Here is a 17,851-nt window from a genome sequence, read left to right as displayed (position 1 = left end):
CTGTCTGCTGATGAGAGTAATGATGATGCAACAGCTGTCTGCCACCTCACCCTCCAGCTTTAGAGAAAGTCCAGTTTCTAAGACTCTGCACTCCCAATGTAGGGGGCCCAAGTTTGATCCCTGATTAGGGAACTAGATCCTGCATGCTGCAGCTAAGACCTGGAGCAATCAAATAAATTAATTTTTAAAAGGTGATTACTTGAAAAAAAATTCCAAGGGAAGGAGCTTGATTAGGGACCCAGCAATTCTGGATGTGAAACAGTCCAGGAAGGACTTTGTGGTAGCTCAATGTTCTGGAATCCTGGACAAGGTTGGTAGCAAAGACATGGAGTCAATCTGGGGCTTAGGCACAGGCTTAGGAGAGAAATTTCCTTTCACTGTGTGGTCATATCCAGAGGACTTTCAGAAATGCCAGTTTCTAAGTCTAAATCCCCCTAACCTTGGTGTGTTGGATAGCTGTGTTCATTCTTCCATAAAAGAGAAGTACTGGAAGAGCCATCGGCTGGGAGTCTGAGGACCTGGGTTTAAAGTCTGCCTCTCTGAGTTTGGGCTTCCTCATCTGAAAAAAATGGGAGTGTTAAATGTCTTGCTTATCACCCAGCTATTCTGCAGCCTAAACGAGATAAGATAGGGCCAAGTGATTTGGAAACCATATGCCCTTCTACAAGCTTTGGGATTGTTATCAAGGGCTCTGTCTCTGAACTCAGTTCTGAGTCAGTCTTCTCATTGTGTCTGTTTTTTTGTTTTTAATAGGTACTTCAAGAAGGACAAGGCAGTTTGGTACTTTCCCAGGCAACTATGTAAAGCCTTTGTATCTATAAGAAGACTGAAAACCACAGAGATGATTTTTATTGGAGGACGAAGCATAATTCATGAATTGGTCTCTTTATTTAAATGTTGAGTCAGTAGGAAAACTAATGCAGTGGATAAAGTAAGAAGCAAAAGAGAGGACAGAGAAGTGTTGTATTTAAAACCTGAGCCCGTCGAAGCTTACTGCGTGTATTGGACAGGGCTGAACCACGCAAAAAAGGAATGAGGCAAGTCGGTATTTACTTAGCTGCTTCTGGGAGCCACGCCAGCCCTGCCCTCCTCTTCCCAACTTGGGTAACCTGACCGGCAGCATGGTCCCAGAGAGCAGTTAAGCCAGAACTGCCTCTTGCTGCTTCAGGCTTGACCAGCTTTGGCTCAAAAGGGTCATTTAGCCTGCACGTGCTCTCGGAGCACCAGGCAGCTCCCCAGCCATCCTCTAAGGCTCCACACAGACTCCCCCAGTTGCCCTGGAGCCTCCTGGTCCCCTAACATTGCTAGAGATCAGTTGGGGCCACCGAGGCAATCCCTAAACAGTGGTAGAGACCCCAAACAACCCAAGGCCAAGTCCCCCACTCGAGGTAGGTGGGGAAGTAGAAGTCAAAGTAGGCGCCCCATGCACTCAGCATGCATGCAGCGTTACCATTGACACCCCTGATGTTCAGACAGAAAAGCACACAAGGCTTGCCCCCGGAGCAGGGTGGTCAGGCAGGTAGTTCCATTTGTATTTCCAGGTGATTAAGGCGAGAAGCCTGTAGCTCTTGAGGTCCCCTGCCATATGGCTCCTTCCATATCACTGGCTTGTATAAGCATTCACTTTCAGGGCAGCATAGTGTCATTTACAGAATGCCATTTCTACCCTTGCTTTTCTGGATTGTTTTAGGCCGGGACAGTTGGGGGTTGATAGGCTTATTCTTAGAAAAACAAGGGATGGTGTTCAGTGACTCAAGGTAATACACACTGATGTATACTGGATGCCTGGGGCCACCAACGAGCAAGGCGTGCTCCAGGCCTTAGAAAGGTTTCACCACGTCTCCATTTTCACCATGTCTCCCCCGAGGAGCCCAAGGACCACTCAGAATGTAGGAATCCAGGGTTCTGAATCCTAACACACCCTGTGAGGCTTCTCTTTAGAAAAGGTGCAGCCGCAGTGGCCCTACATTGGAGGCTGTAATTCCACTTCTTCCAGGAGGCCTGTCTTTTGTAGAGGGGCCAGAGCCAAGGAGGGAGGCCTCTGTGATGCCTGGGGTGTACAGTCACAACTTCATCCAATTCAAGGATGTTTATCGACCTCTGTTACATATCTTGGAGAGAAAAAGATAGAAATGACCCATTTTCTTGCCTGCTGGGAACTCAGAGGTGATTGGAGAGACAGACACACAAAAATACTGAATAAGAGAGACTGCGATATGTGCTAAGAAGGGTGTGAGAGGAAGAGATGAATTTTCTCTGTAGGGATCCTAGAAAGCATTGTCATATTTCTCTCTCCATTAGCTCACTTTTGAACAACTAGGATGCTGGGAGAACCTTTGTCCGAGGGTAGTTTGTGGCTGGAAATATTTAGACCTGCTTCCAGGGTCTTCCAACTGTGATCCTCCCCACAAATCCACATTCGAGGTCATAAACAGGAGAAGCAGTTCCAGGTATAGGGTTGTGTACAGGACTCCTGGCTCTCCGCAGGTAGCTCAGAATTGGCCTGAGGTCCCAAAGTCTGGAATCTTTCCAAGTGAGCAAAGTTCATCTACAGTGCCTCAGCTTCTGTCTCCATTACTCATCTTAGAAGCTCGTATCAGCTGGCCACCCTTCAGACAGCCACAGGACCCTCACTCCCTCTCCTTCAAATCCTGCTCTCAGGAAAGCAACTGCCACTGACTCCTTCACACTGAAGTGTAAATGACAGATGAGAAGAATGTGTTACTTCTTCCCAGAAACATTGGTTTTTAACTAGAACAGATCACAGAGCCTTAATTCCAAGGGGAAAGGCTGTGGAACCAATGGTGGAGGGTGGGGCTGCGGAGTGCGGGTAAGGGTGGATGAGCTCCCTCTGTAGAAAGGGACTTCTTGCTATTCCTTAAGTAAGACTCATTGCTTTGGAAGGTCCACCTCACCATCCAAGAGCGCTCTGTTTCTGTCCTCCCCCTTTGAATATAGACCCTGTGCATATTCACATACACTTTGCACAGCAGCGTTTCACGTGTTTTGGAATGTAATTCTTATATTGGCTAATGTGTTTCCTAGTCTTTCTTAGATGCAAACCATAACACGACCTTATCTGTTTTTTGAGGGGGTGCTTATTAAGTAGCTTATTAATTTTGAACACCTCTTTAAATACAGCTAGAAAATAAACCAATTTGTAAAGCCACATTTGCATATGACGCCAGCCTCCCGACTTTGTATATCTCGGGAATCCCAGGTATGCCTCACCGGTTTGCCCATCTTTAATAAACTCATCTGTTAAAATCTGCATCAAACTTCAGCTGCCTACGTATGACAAAATGAGGAACAAAGGGTTCCAACTGCTCCTTTGTCTTCATACATTTAGTAATACAAAATACCTATTTTTATGCTGAGATATTTATACAGGTTTATTAATCGCAAGTGTAACTAACTGGCGGCATGCCCTGCAACACATTTTAATAGATTAGCCATGCTTCTGGGTAAAAGCAAGCCCCACACTACTTATCTTTTGCAGTCTCTCTGGGATCAGTAAGAGAAAAAAATCACATGCTTAAGAAGTGGGACTGTAAATATGTATATTTAACTTTGTATAGCCCATGTACCTACTTTGTATAGAAAAATAATTTTAAAAATCTGAACTGAAGGGGAGGGGGGTATAATAAGGAAGTCATGAAGTTTTTTGCATATTTAAATGAAGGAATTCCAAAAAAACGTACCTGCAGATTTTTAGCACAAAAATACCATTGTAAAGTGTTATAATTAAATAATCATTCTTTCTGGGAGAGAAAGTAACTGTTTTCTCAGTTATAGTGTTTTTTTCTTATTTCTTTTTTTTTTTTTTAGCAGTCCTATTTATCTGCAGTAGTATTAAGTCCTATTGCTAAGTTACTACAAAAAAGATCATATTCTGAAAGAAAATAACTGACATTATATATAACCAATTAATTTAAAGTATTGCCATTTAAATTACACACCAAGAGCATGTACCATGCAGACACAGATTTTTCTGTTCATCTATTTTTCTTTATGCAGTGGATCAATTTGACAAATAGATGTTGAATTACTACATTGGCTGTACATATTATTTAATAAACTTCATTCAAAATTGTGTGGCATATGCATATTCTTACCATTCATTGTTTCTTCCCTTCCCTTTCAAGTTTCTCCAACGAAGCTTATATTCACTGCTTCAAAGGTACACACGCACACCTGGCTTCCCCACCGAAGGCAGGAAAGAATCTGCCTGCAACGCAGGAGACCTGGGTTTGATCCCTGGGTTAGGAAGATCCCCTGGCGAAGAGAAAGGCTACCCACTCCAGTATTCTGGCCTGGAGAATTCCATGGACTGCATGGGGTTGCAAAGAGTCAGACACGACTGAGCAACTTTCATTTTCACTCCCCCTCTGAAGACAACACTTATTCTACTCTCAAGAGGCTAACTCCATGATACTCTCTGAATTGATTTATGTTGACCATTTTGCCATTCTTTATAAATTTTGTTCTGATTATAAGAGTAATGCACATGTCTTTAAAAGCACAAGTGACCATTATAACATATGTATAATGGATCTAGATTTACTCCACAAGACATGGGGACAGACAATAATGAGACAGCACTTAGTTTTCCGAAACATGTTGAATCTGGCCCTGAGTCTTCTCTTGCTACTTGGGTGAAGATGCAGTCCATCCTTCTGTTCACTTCCAAACCAAGTGTGTCGAGGCTGCAGCATTAGACATCCAGCCACCCCTGGCGTCTTCACTGGGCCAGGTTTGGGGGGAGGGGGCGGTGTGCAGGTTGCTACAACACTATGGTCTGTCCCATAACAGGAAACCCCCAAATTCCCACCCTCCCTGACACTGACCCTCCTTCTGCAGTTTCAGCTCAAAGCACCCGTTTGTACTGCTACCCCTTTGGAGTGACTTGGAATCTCCCCTGCTTAAGCTTCCAATAGTCTGAGGAGAAGGGTCATCTTCCAGGGGTCTGACAGCCTTGACACTAAGCCCTGAGTCATAAGCAGTACTGCCATCCACCCTGTTCAGCAAATCTTATCAGTCGTACCTTCAAAATACCTTTAGAAACTAACCACTTCTATCTCCATCAGTTCAGTTCAGTCACTCAGTTGTGTCTGACTCTTTGCGACACCATGAACCACAGCACGCCAGGCCTCTGTCCATCACCAACTCCCAGAGTCCACCCAAACCCATGTCCATCGAGTTGGTGATGCCATCCAACCATATTATCCTCCGTCGTCCTCTTCTCCTGCCCTCAATCTTGCCCAGCATCAGGGTCTTTTCAAATGAGTCAGCTTTTCTCATTAGGTGGTCAAAGTATTGGAGTTTCAGCTTCAACATCAGTCCCTCCAATGAACATCCAGGACTGATCTCCTTTAGGATGGACTGGTTGGATCTCCTTGCAGTCCAAGGGACTCTCAAGAGTCTTCTGCAACACCACAGTTCAAAAGCATCAATTCTTTGGCACTCAGCCTTCTTTATAGTCCACGTCTCACACCCATGCATGACCACTGGAAAAACCATAGCCTTGACTAGACGGACCTTTGTTGGCAAAGTAATGTCTCTGCTTTTTAATATGCTGTCTAGGTTGGTGATAACTTTCCAAGGAGCAAGTGTTTTTAATTTCAGGCTGCAATCACCATCTGCAGTGATTTTGGAGCCCAGAAAAATAAAGTCAGCCACTGTGTCCACTGTTTATCCATTTGCCATGAAGTGATGGGACCGGATCCCATGATCTTAGTTTTCTGAATGTTGAGCTTTAAGCCAACTTTTTCACACTCCTCTTTCACTTTCATCAAGAGGCTCTTTAGTTCTTCCTCACTTTCTGCCATAAGGGTGGTGTCATCTGCATATCTGAGGTTATTTATATTTCTCCCGGCAATCTTGATTCCAGCTTGTGCTTAATCCAGCCCAGCGTTTCTCATGATGTACTCTGCATATAAGTTAAATAAGCAGGGTGACAATATACAGCCTTGACGTACTCCTTTTCCTATTTGGAAACAGTCTGTTGTTCCATGTCCAGTTCTAACTGTTGCTTCTTGACCTGCATACAAATTTCTCAAGAGGCAGGTCAGGTGGTCTGGTATTCCCATCTCTTTCAGAATTTTCCACAGTTTCTTGTGATCCACACAGTCAAAGACTTTGGCATAGTCAATAAAGCAGAAATAGATGGTTTTCTGGACTCTCGCTTTTTCCACGATCCAGTGGATGTTGGCAATTTGATCTCTGGTTCCTCTGCCTTTTCTAAAACCAGCTTGAACATCAGGAAGTTCATGGTTCACATATTGCTGAAGCCTGGCTTGGAGAATTTTGAGCATTACTTTACTAGCATGTGAGATGAGTGCAATTGTGCGGTAGTTTGAGCATTCTTTGACATTGCCTTTCTTTGGGATTGGAATGAAAACTGACATTTTCCTGTCCTGTGGCCACTGCTGAGTTTTCCAAATTTGCTGGCATATTGAGTGCAGCACTTTCACAGCATCATCTTTCAGGATTTGAAATAGCTCAACTGGAATTCCATCACCTCCACTAGCTTTGTTCGTAGTGATGCTTCCTAAGGCCCTCTTGACTTCACATTCCAGGATGTCTGGCTCTATCTCCATAGTCCAAGCCATTTTCTCACCTGGGTCATTGCAATCCAATCACTTTCCAGCTGGTCCTCTCCTTGCTTCTACCCCTAACCCCTCTTAGTCTAAACAGAACAACCAGTGTGATCCCTCTGGTGGCTGCTCCTCTCAAGAGTGGTGCAATGGCCTCAAGTCCAGTGGACGCTGACTTGCCCTTCCTTACCTTTGACTTTCTCATTGTTCCTTCCAGCCACACAAGTCCTTCTGGCTTCAATCTCATCAAGCATGCTTCAATTTTAGTGTCTTATAGATGTTGTCCCCTGGGCCTGAAAGACCCTTCCGCCAGAGCTGCATGGCTTCCTTCATCCCTTTAGGTCCTTGTGTTGCCTTCTCAGGGAGGCTGTCTCTGGCCACTTGATATACAATAGAACCCTCCTGTCTCCACCCCAACATTCTATTCCCCTATTGTTTTCCTCTATGCTTCTCCAAACACTGATCACCATCTGCTTTTTGTTTTCACAATCAACTGTATACAAGTCCACAAGGGTGATGATTCTGTTTCTCTATTACATGCCCAGCACCAAGAAGAGCGTCTAACTAGCTGGCACTCAGTCACTCAATCCTTTGAACAAACGAATTGATAAATGAACCCCTCTAGCCCAGAGAGCTCAGAATATTGACACTAATTGTGTAAGCAGGAGACCATCAACATGTCACTTTCTAACAGCAGCAAAAATAGAAATTAATCTTTTTCAGTATTCTGGGCTCATCACACATAGAAAGTGAAAGCTTTCTGTAATTAAAGTCACCTCCCCACAGAGATCCAATGTAGGGTCCTCCAAACTTTTTGCTTTGTACATATCGATCCCTGGGTCAGGATGATCCCCTGGAGGAGGGCATGGCAACCAACTCCAGTATTCTTGCCTAGAGAATCCCATGGACAGAGGAGCCTGGTGGGCTACGGTCCATGGTATCACAAAGAGTTGGACATGACTGAAGTGACTTAGTATGCACATACACATACAAAACACATCTCTAAGCAAATGTTCAACAGTCTTATATGCTCTTTTCCCTATTAACAATGGAACTTGAACACATTTCCATAATTTACTTAACCGATCCCCTATTTATGATGCAACAGTTTGAGGCTGTTGCCAGCTTTACCACAACAAACAATGCAGCATTGATTTCAAATTGTTGGCTCAAAGAGTAGGAACATTTCAAATGTTAAAGAAATATTGCCATCTCAAAAAACTGCATTGATTTTCATCCCACCAAATCTGGGAGTGTGTTTCCCCACCACTCAACTGTCTGCTTCCATGAAAGACAGCTCCTTGGTTTGCCTGCATTTTACGGCTGGCAGCTTCTCAGTCCTCTTTCTAGACCTTCACCACATCTGTTATTTTCTCTCCACATGTGCTGCTTCAGGAAACAAATTTCTTATGATAATATTTGGCCCAAAGAGTCAATTGTCTGATGGCTCCTTTCATTGATAAGTGGTGGAAAACTAACCTACGGGCAAGTATTGAGTCACTGCACTGGGAAAAAAGGAGCTGGAACTAGCCTCCAGCAGGAGTGAATCCAAAGGCTCAATCTTTTTCTGTATTTGTCTTGTCTTGGCTCTGTTGGTGGTGTTTGGCTACATTTTCACCTTCTGAATGTGGTAACAGGAACCACGGCTGCAGGCAGTTCCAGCCTCATTCTTGCAGTTCTCTGACTCTAGACAAGGCAAATGGGGCTTCCTGTGGCTTCCCTGAAAACGATTCCGGATCCTGGTGGGCCTGCCTTGGATGTTTATCATTCTTGGATTGATCACTTTGGTTCAAGGGATGGCAGTGTGATTGGCAAGCCCACCAGAACGTCATGGAATAGAGGACAGGTAAAGGCCAGGGGAGGGAGTGTCCTGCTACAAGAAGCCAGGTGGATAGATAACTTAATGGTCCAAAGTGGACTTTAAGCATTGTTGCGACAGACTTTGGGAAAAGAGATACCATGTTCCTGTCCTAGGCCAAAATTCAGTGTAGCTGAAGGCTGGCTCTCTGTGCTGAAGCTCTGCCAGCCAAGGACTCAAGAAGGACAGAGCATAGCAGTATAGCCATCCAGAGGAGACCAAGGGGATGTGGCACAACTGTGTCACACACTAAAAAACTGGTTCTTTTGAAAAAGAACAAAGATGGGTGTCTCAAAAGTCATGAAGAGTTTGGGAGAGTTGCATGTGGTATATACAACTGTTGTATTTTGGACATGTTGTGAGTGTGTATTGGACAAGTCTTAGCATGAGGGAATCAAACCTATTTCAGGGATACTTAGCTGAGACTGATTTGGACAAATGGAAGAAGTTACTACTTGGTAACAGGTAATCTGTGGAATGCATTAGCCAAGAAGGTGGTTCAGTTTGAAAATATTTATATAGGATGGATAAACAACAAGGTCCTACTGTATAACACAGGGAACTAAGTTCAATATCCTATGATAAACCATAATGGAAAAGAATTTTTAAAAAATAAAGTCTATATGCATGTAATTGAGTCACTGCTGTACAGCAGATGTTGGGACAACATTATAAATCAACTATACTTCAATTTTAAAAAAATGAAATTTAGGGGACTTCTCAAGTGGTCCACTGGTTATGACTTTGCCTTCAAATGCAGGGGGTGAGGGTTTGATCCTTCTTCAGGGACCTAAGATCCCACATGCCTCATGGCCAAAAAACCAAAACATAAAACAGAAGCAATATTGTACCAAATTCAATAAAGACTAAAAGTGGTACACATCAAAAAAAAAAAAAAAAAAATCTAGAACAGAGAAAGTATTTAAAAATGTAGGGACTTTCCTGGGGGTCCAATGGTTAAGACAGCACTTCCACTGCAGGGACATGGGTTCGATCCCTGAGCAGGAAACTCCCACATGCCATAGTGTACCAATAAATAAATAAATATAATTTAAACAAAATTTAAGATGAACCCATAGATATTAAAAGCCTGATGTGAGGCTATGTGATATGAGGCTATGAATGGCCACGTGACACTTTATGAGGTCTATCCTAAAGAACAACTTTTATGTTCTTCCAGGCCCCTCACTCTGGCATCATCAGAGGTTAAAATCCTGGGTAGACTGAGTCTCTGGACCTTTCTGGCTTACTCCTTTTTAAAGTGACTTCTGACAAACTCGAGTGAAACTGCAAAAGAGGTAGATTTGAGAATCATCTTCAAAACAGCATAAATCATGTAGACTGATGAGAGCTTATATTATCAAGGTCAGAGGATTGCACAGTATGGTCTGTGGACCTCTAGGAGTCCTCAGTCCCTTTCAGGAGATTCATAGAGTAACAACTATTTTCATAATTTGTAGTAGCCAGCTTCAAAGGAGGCCTTCAGTGATCTGCACCTCTGGGTATTCACACCCTTCTGTGGTCCCCTTCTGCATTCTGTGGGTTTTGTGGCCATTAGAATATGGCAGAAGAGATGGTAAGTCAACAAGTCTAGGCCATAAAAGCCATTGTGGGTTTTGTCTTTTATTTGGACTACACTTTAGAACTAAGTCCTAGTTGTTATGTTGGATAAATGTGCTAATTCATCCAAAAGCAGGCATTAAAATAAATAGCAGGCTGGGACATTTTTCACAGAACTGGAACAAATAATCATAAAACTTATATGGAATTTATAAAGGACCTAGAATTGCCAAAGCAATCCTGAGGAAAAAGAACAAAGCAAGAGGCACACCCTCCCAGACTTCAGACAATACCACAAAGCTATAGTAATCAAAACAGTATGGTCTTGGCATAAAAACAGACATCTGTTTCAGTGACAGAGAATAGAGAGCCCAGAAATAAACCCACACACCCATAGTCAATTTTTAACAAAGGAGGCAAAACATACAAGGGAGAAAAGACAGTCTCTTCAATAAGTGGTGCTGAGAAAGTTGGACAGCCACACGTAAATCAATGAAGCTAGAACATACCCTCACACCGTACATGAAAATAAACTCACAATGGCTGAAACACTTAAACATGACATGACATCATAAAACTCATAGAAGAGAACATAGGCAAAACTTTCTCTGATATAAATCGTAGCAACATTTTCTCGGGCCTTGCAAGGCAAAAGAAATAAAAGTGGAAATAAACAAATGGGACATAAACTTATAAGCTTTTGTATAGCAAAGGGAGCCATAAACTAAAAGATAAGCTACAGACTTGGATAAAATATTTCAAATGATGTAACTGATAAGGGCTTAATTTCCAAAATATACAAACAGCTCATACAACAAAATAACAACAAAAATAAAGCAACCCTATCAAAAAATGGGCAGAAGACCTAGACATTTCTCAAAAGATATATGGATGGTCAATAGGCATATGAAAAAAATGCTCAGTATCATTAATTATTAGAGAAACGCAAATCAAAAACTACAGTTAGGTACCATCTCACACTGGTCAGAATAGCCATCATTAAAAAAGTCTAAAAGATGATGCTGTTAAAGTACTCCGTTCAATGTGCCATATGTATACACACATATATCTGAGTCACTTTGCTGTACAGCAATAATTAACACATTGTAATTTAATTATACTTGCATAAAAAATAAAAAAGGTTTTTAAAAAGAGTTGTAATCATCTTATATAAACCCCATAGACAAATTGATATATACTTTATCTCAATCCTATCAACATTTATATCCTTAACTTTAGTTCTCACTAGGATAGGACTCAATCAAGTTTTTGATCTTACAAGAGGAATCATAAAGTCTCTGTTTCCCAGTCCATTTTATCTGTTTATATATAAAAGACTCTGGGATCTCCAAAAAGGAGTTGAACCATGGAACTCATGCCCTTTTGTCAATCTTGGTTAACTGGCCTGTTGCTCAACAAGTAACTGTTGGTCAAGTATCTCAGTGTAATTTTCCAGCCCCTTATATAATTTAAACTGGAGTAAACAGAGTGAACTTATTGGCCTTTAGTGTTGGGGACCAATAGGGTTTCCTTTCGGACTGTTTAGCATTTAGGTAGTGTAATATCAAGCAGGAGATGGTAAAAGTGAACATCGACATTTTAGGAATCAGTGAACTCAAATGGACAGGAATGGGTGAATTTAATTCAGATGACCATTACTATTACTATGGGCAAGAATCCCTTAGAAGAAATGGAGTAGCCCTCATAGTCAACAAAAGAGTCCCAAATGCAGTACTTGGGTGCAGCCACAAAAACAAAGAATAATCTCGATTTGCTTCCACGGCATCATTCAACATTACAGTAAAAGTGAAAGTTGTTCAGTCATGCCGGACTCTTTGTGACCCCATGGACTATACACTCCATGGAATTCTCTAGGCCAGAATACTGGAGTAGGTAGCTTTTCCCTTCTCCAGGGGATCTTCCCAACCCAGGGATTGAACTCAGGTCTCCTGCATTACAGGCATTATAGTAACCCAAGTCTATGCCCCAACCACTAACACCAAAGAAGCTGAAGTCAAATGCTTCTATGAAGACCTACAAGACCTTCTAGAACTAACACCAAAAAAGATGTCCTTTTCATCATAGGGGATTGAAATGCAAAAGTAGGAAGTCAAGAGATACCTGGAGTAACAGGCAAGTTTGGCCTTGGAGTACAAAATGAAGCATGGCAAAGGCTAACAGAGTTTTGCCAAGTGAATACACTGGTCATAGCAAACAACCTCTTCCAACAACACAAGAGACAGTTCTACACATGGACATCATCAGATGGTCAATACCGAAATCAGACTGATTATATTCTTTGTAGCTGAAGATAGAGAAGCTCTATACCGTCAGCAAAAACAAGACTGGGAGGTGACTGTAGCTCAGACCATGAACTTCTTATTGCAAAATTCAGGCTTAAGTTGAAGAAAGTAGGGAAAACCACTAGGCCATTCAGGTATAACCTAAATCAAATCCCTTATGATTATACAGTGGAAGTGACAAATAGACTCACGGGATTAGATCTGATAGAGTGCCTGAAGAACTATGGATGGAGATTTGTAACACTGTATAGGAGGCAGTGATCAAAAGCATTACCAAGAAAAAGACATGCAAAAAGGCAAAATGGTTGTCTGAGAAGGCCTTACAAATGGCTGAGAAAAGAGAAGTCAAAGGCAAAGGAGAAAAGGAAAGATAAACCCATCTGATTGCAGAGTTTCCAAAGAACAGGAGAGATAAGAAAGCTTTCCTAAGTGAACAATGCAAAGAAATAGAGGAAAACAATAGAATAGGAAGGCTGTATGTGTGTGCATGTGTGTGTAGGAGGGCCTAGAGATCTCTTCAAGAAAATTAGAGATACCAAGGGAACATTTCCTGCAAAGATGGGCACAATAAAGGACAGAAACGGTATGGACCTAACAGAAGCAGAAGATATTGAGAAGAGGTGGCAAGAATACATAAAAGAACTATACAAAAAAGATCTGAATGACCTGGATAACCATGATGGTATGATCACTCACCTAGAGCCAGAGATCCTAGCGTATGAAGTCAAGTGGGCCTTAGGAAACCAGTACAAAATAAGCTAGTGGAGGTGATGGAATTCCAGCTGGGCTATTTCCAATCCTAAAAGATGGGGACTTCCCTGGTGATCCAGTGGTTAAGAATCTGCCTGCAAAGGCAGGGCACACGGGTTCAATCCCTGGTCCAGGAAGACCCCACATGTCGCAGGACAACTACTGAGCCTGCACAGCTAGAGCTTGTGCTCTGCAACACGAGAAGCCACCACAATAAGCCCCCGCTCACCACAACCGGAGAAAGCAATGAAGACCCAGTGCAGCCATAAATAAATAAAACAAAATTTAAAGACTATTTACAAAATAAATAAAGTCCTAAAATATAATGCCGTTGAAGTACTGCACTCAATATGCCAGCAAATTTGGAAAACTCAGCAACAGCCACAGGACTGGAAAAGGTCAGTTTTCATTTCAATCTCAAAGAAGGGCAATGCCAAAGAATGTTCAAACTACCCCGTACAAATGCACTCATTTCACATGCTAGCAAGGTAATGCTCAAAATCCCTCAAGCTAGGCTTCAACAGTATGTGAACGGAGAACTACCAGATGTACAATCTGAATTTAGAAAAGGCAGAGCAACCAGAGATCCAATTGCCAACATCTTTTGTATGTTGGATGTTGGAAAAAGCAAGGGATTTCCAGAGAAACATCTACTTCTGCTTCATTGACTACACTAAAGCCTTTGACTGCGTGGATCACAACAAACTGTGGAAAATTCTTAAAGAGACGGGAATACCAGACCACATTACCTGCCTCCTGAGAAACCTGTATGCAGGTCAAGAAGCAACAGTTAGAACCAGACATGGAATAACAGACTGGTTCCAAATAGGGAAAAGAGTACATCAAGGCTGTATATTATCATCCTGCTTATTTAACTTACATGTAGAGTATATTATGTGAAATGCCAGGCTGGATGAAGCTCAAGCTGGAATCAAGATTGCTGGGAGAAATATCAATAACTTCAGATATGCAGATAATACCACCCTTATGGAAGAAAGTGAAGAGGAATTAAAGGGCCTCTTGGTGGAGGGGATAGAGGACAGTGAAAAAGCTGGCTTTAAACTCAGCATTCAAAAAATGAAGTTCATGGCATCCAGTCCCATCACTTCATGGCAAATAGATGGGGAAACAATGGAAACAGTGACAGACTTTATTTTCTTGGGCTCCAAAATCACTGCAGATGGTGACTACAGCCAAGAAATTAAAAGATGCTTGCTCCTTGGAAGAAAAGCTATGACCAATCTAGACAGCATATTAAAAAGCAGAGACATCACTTTGCTGACAAAGGTCCATCTAGCCAAAGCTATGGTTTTTCCAGTAGTCACGTATGGATGTGAGAGTTGGGCCACAAAGAAGACTGAGCAGCGAAGAATTGATGCTTTCTAACTGTTTTGTTGAAGAAGACTCTTGAAAGTCTCTTGGACTGCAAGGAGATCAAACCAGTCAATCCTAATGGAAACCAACTCTGAATATTCATTGGAAGGACTGATGCTGAAGCTCCAATACTTTGGCCACCTGAGGCGAAGCTGACTCGCTGGAAAAAACCCTGATGCTGGGAAATATTGAGAGCAGGAGAAGGGGGCAACAGGATGAGATGATTGGATGGCATCACTGACTCAATGGACATGAGTTTGAGCAGACTCTGGGAGATACTGAAGGACAGGGAAGGCTGGTGTGCTGCAGTCCATGGAGTTGCAAAGAGTCAGACATGATTGACTTAGCACCCAAACGTGTAATACCAAAACCTTGTGTTTTAATCCCATAAATGTCCATTTTATTTATCCCATTTAAAATAACTACCTAAAGATTTCTTATCTATTTGGGATAAGTACCTTTAAAATTTCTTCCTTGTTGGGGAAATGTCTCTACACCTTCCCTAAAGTTCTTTCTTTCCTGTTAATGGATCTAATTTAATGTTTTTATTAGCATCTGTAAGACACATTGAGCAGAAGCCAAGAACACTATAAGGTTTTCAAAACCAGTTTTTCTTGTTTGATTTAAACTAAAGGAGTTTTTAAGTTAACTATTAGAGATACGGACATATTTATATTTTCACCTTTGATTTTTTTCATTGGCACCAATAAGACAGGTGCTTATAATGAAAGTTCTCTAAAAAGCTACCAATTTAGAAGTTTCTCCAGTTTAATTTAAAGCATCTATCATCTGGCTATTAATGAGATATATATTAATAGTGACTCAAACCACTAAGACAAAAGAGATTTCTCCATAAGAGAATGGGGACCACGTCAACTGAAAAGAATCCAGAAAGTTTACTCCCCAAAATAGCACGGCAGAGGTCAAGTTTTCAAACACACACACACACACACACACACACACACACACACACACACACACACACACACACACACACACACACACACACACACACACACACACACACACACACACACACACACACACACACACCTTAAGATCAGGTAGAACATTTACATCTCAAAGACACAGGAAGAGAAATGCAAATTCCCCCTACAAGGCTTTTGTTTAAGATCGGAATTTGCCTGGGAGCAGTCCTTCAGAGTGACCTGAGAGTCTCGTCTCCCAGGCTCGATGTCCTCCAAAAGACAGAATAAGACAGAACTATCAGCTTCTAGAGGAGAAGGCGATGGCACCCCACTCCAGTACTCTTGCCTGGAAAATCCCATGGACGGAGGAGCCTGGTAGGCTGCAGTCCATGGGGTCGCTACGAGTCAGACACGACTGAGCGATTTCACTTTCACTTTTCACTTTCATGCACTGGAGAAGGAAATGGCAACCCACTCCAGTGTTCTTGCCTGGAGAATCCCAGGGACAGGGGAGCCTGGTGGGCTGCTGTCTCTGGGGTCGCACAGAGTCGGACACGACTGAAGCGACTTAGCAGCAGCAGCAGCTTCTAGGGTGTGCTCTTTTTTTTTTTTTCAGTTGACACCATAATGGAAAAGAATATGAAAAAAATACATAAATATGTATATATGTGTACATATATATATACATTCATATATATATATATATATATGAATCCCTTTGCTGTATGCTGGAAACTATGCTATGCTATGCTAAGTCACTTCAGTCGTGTCCAACTCTGTGCGACCCCATAGACGGCAGCCCACCAGGCTCCTCCGTCCATGGGATTTTTCAAGCAAGAGTACTGGAGTGGGGTGCCATTGCCTTCTCTGATGCTGGAAACTAACACACTGTATATCAACTATACTTCAATAAACATAAATTTAAAAAAAACAATAGGCTGCAAGTTAGAACACCTGGATTCAAGTACTGCCTCTGATACTTACTAGGTTATGAAACCTCGGAAATGTCACTTAAGCTGAGCCTGGGTTTTTTCATCAGGGAGGGGGAGACATCTGGACCAAAGAGGGGGTTCTGTCAGGAAGAAGGAACAAGAAGTGATGTTTGAAGGGCAACCTGCAACGGCCCACCATAGAGCATTCCAGTTTTCCCAGTGCTTACTGCGTACCAGTCATTTTCATGCATTATCTCGTTTATTTCTCATAGCAAAACTATAAAGTAGATATTCTTATCTCCGTTTATAGGTGAGGAACCTGAGACTCAGAAATCCAGCCCAAGGTTTTACAGCAAGTGGATTCAGTCTCACTGCAAAGCCAGGGTCCTCTCCACTGATTCTACTGCTTTCAAGGACAGCCATCAAGGACCAGTCTGCAGACCAGTATACCTCTGGAACATCTAAAGTATACTCAAAGATTACAACATCTCCAAGAGTAACCTCATGGAAGAAAGACAACTATTTGATGAGCACCTATTATGTGCCTGAATGAAAATTCAGTATGTCCCTCCTCAGTCCTCTGCCAGAGCCAACAACAGTATCAATGGCATAGAACAAATCTTCATGCGTCCCTCAGGAATCCATGTCATCTTACTCTTTACCACTCACAAGCCTCTCAAAAGTGTGGTCCAGCCTCACTGCCTGTGCCTCCTCACTGCCACACAGACCCTTCACTGGCTGCAGTATGTAGTGTTGCAGATTTGCAAAGCTCAAAGGCTACCAAGAACTTCGTGCTTCTCCATATTGCCTGCATCTGTTAAGAATGACTTCAGCTATAGCAGCAGGTGATGCAAAGCAGCAGCTTATGGGACACAGGTATGTCTTACATCTCACAGGAAAGCAGACAGGGCTCTGGGTTAGTGTTTGATTCTCCTGGCCTCTCATCATTATCAGCTGGCGACGATGGCCACTCCAAGCTTCACATCCTCATACATCTATACTTGAAGGCAAGAAGCAGGACATAAGACAGAGTTTTTCTTTTTCTCATTATCTGCTTCCCTCCAAGACAGATCATGTGTGGGACCACAAAGCAAGCCTCAGTAAATTTTTAAAAACTGAAATAATATCAAATATCTTTTCCAAACAATGCTATAGATTAGAAATCAACTACAAGGAAAAAACTGCAAAAACACACAAACACATGAAGGCTAAACAATATGCTACCAACCAACCCACGGGTCACTGAAGAAATCAAAGAAGAAATCAGAAAGTCATTGAAGAAATAAAAAAAATACCTAGGGACAAATGGAAACAAAAACACAACAATCCAAAACCCATAGGACACAGCAAAAGCAGTTCTCAGAGGGACGTTCATAGCAATACAATCTTACATAAGGAAATAAGAAAAATCTCAAATAATCTAAATTTATACCTGAAACAACTAAAATAAGAAAAAACAGAACCCAAAGTTGGTAGAGGGAAAGAAATCATAAAGATCCAAGCAGAAATAAATGAAATAGAGACTAACAAAACAATAGAAAAGATCAAC

The 17,851-nt window shown here is 42.1% G+C and overlaps 1 protein-coding gene and 1 long non-coding RNA gene across 38 annotated transcripts in view; one reads left to right on the top strand and one right to left on the bottom strand.

Moving 5' to 3' along the window:
- The window catches only part of SORBS1 (sorbin and SH3 domain containing 1), a 234,332-nt gene extending 230,239 nt beyond the window's left edge, over positions 1-4,093 (top strand). For 35 of the 36 annotated variants that reach the window (XM_024985512.2, XM_059881768.1, XM_059881759.1 and 32 more), the window contains one exon: positions 754-4,093. In XM_024985512.2, the coding sequence (XP_024841280.1) occupies positions 754-821 (68 nt within the window). In that variant the 3' untranslated portion in view covers positions 822-4,093. 36 annotated transcript variants of the gene reach the window in all.
- LOC101903400 (uncharacterized) overlaps positions 1-17,851 on the bottom strand; it is a 61,580-nt gene that overhangs the window by 18,911 nt on the left and 24,818 nt on the right. The gene's annotated exons all lie outside the window — the stretch shown is intronic.

The sequence above is a fragment of the Bos taurus genome, chromosome 26 (assembly GCF_002263795.3).
Source record: "Bos taurus isolate L1 Dominette 01449 registration number 42190680 breed Hereford chromosome 26, ARS-UCD2.0, whole genome shotgun sequence".
Classification (NCBI taxonomy): domain Eukaryota; kingdom Metazoa; phylum Chordata; class Mammalia; order Artiodactyla; family Bovidae; genus Bos; species Bos taurus.
This window is presented reverse-complemented; position numbering and strand designations above follow the sequence as displayed.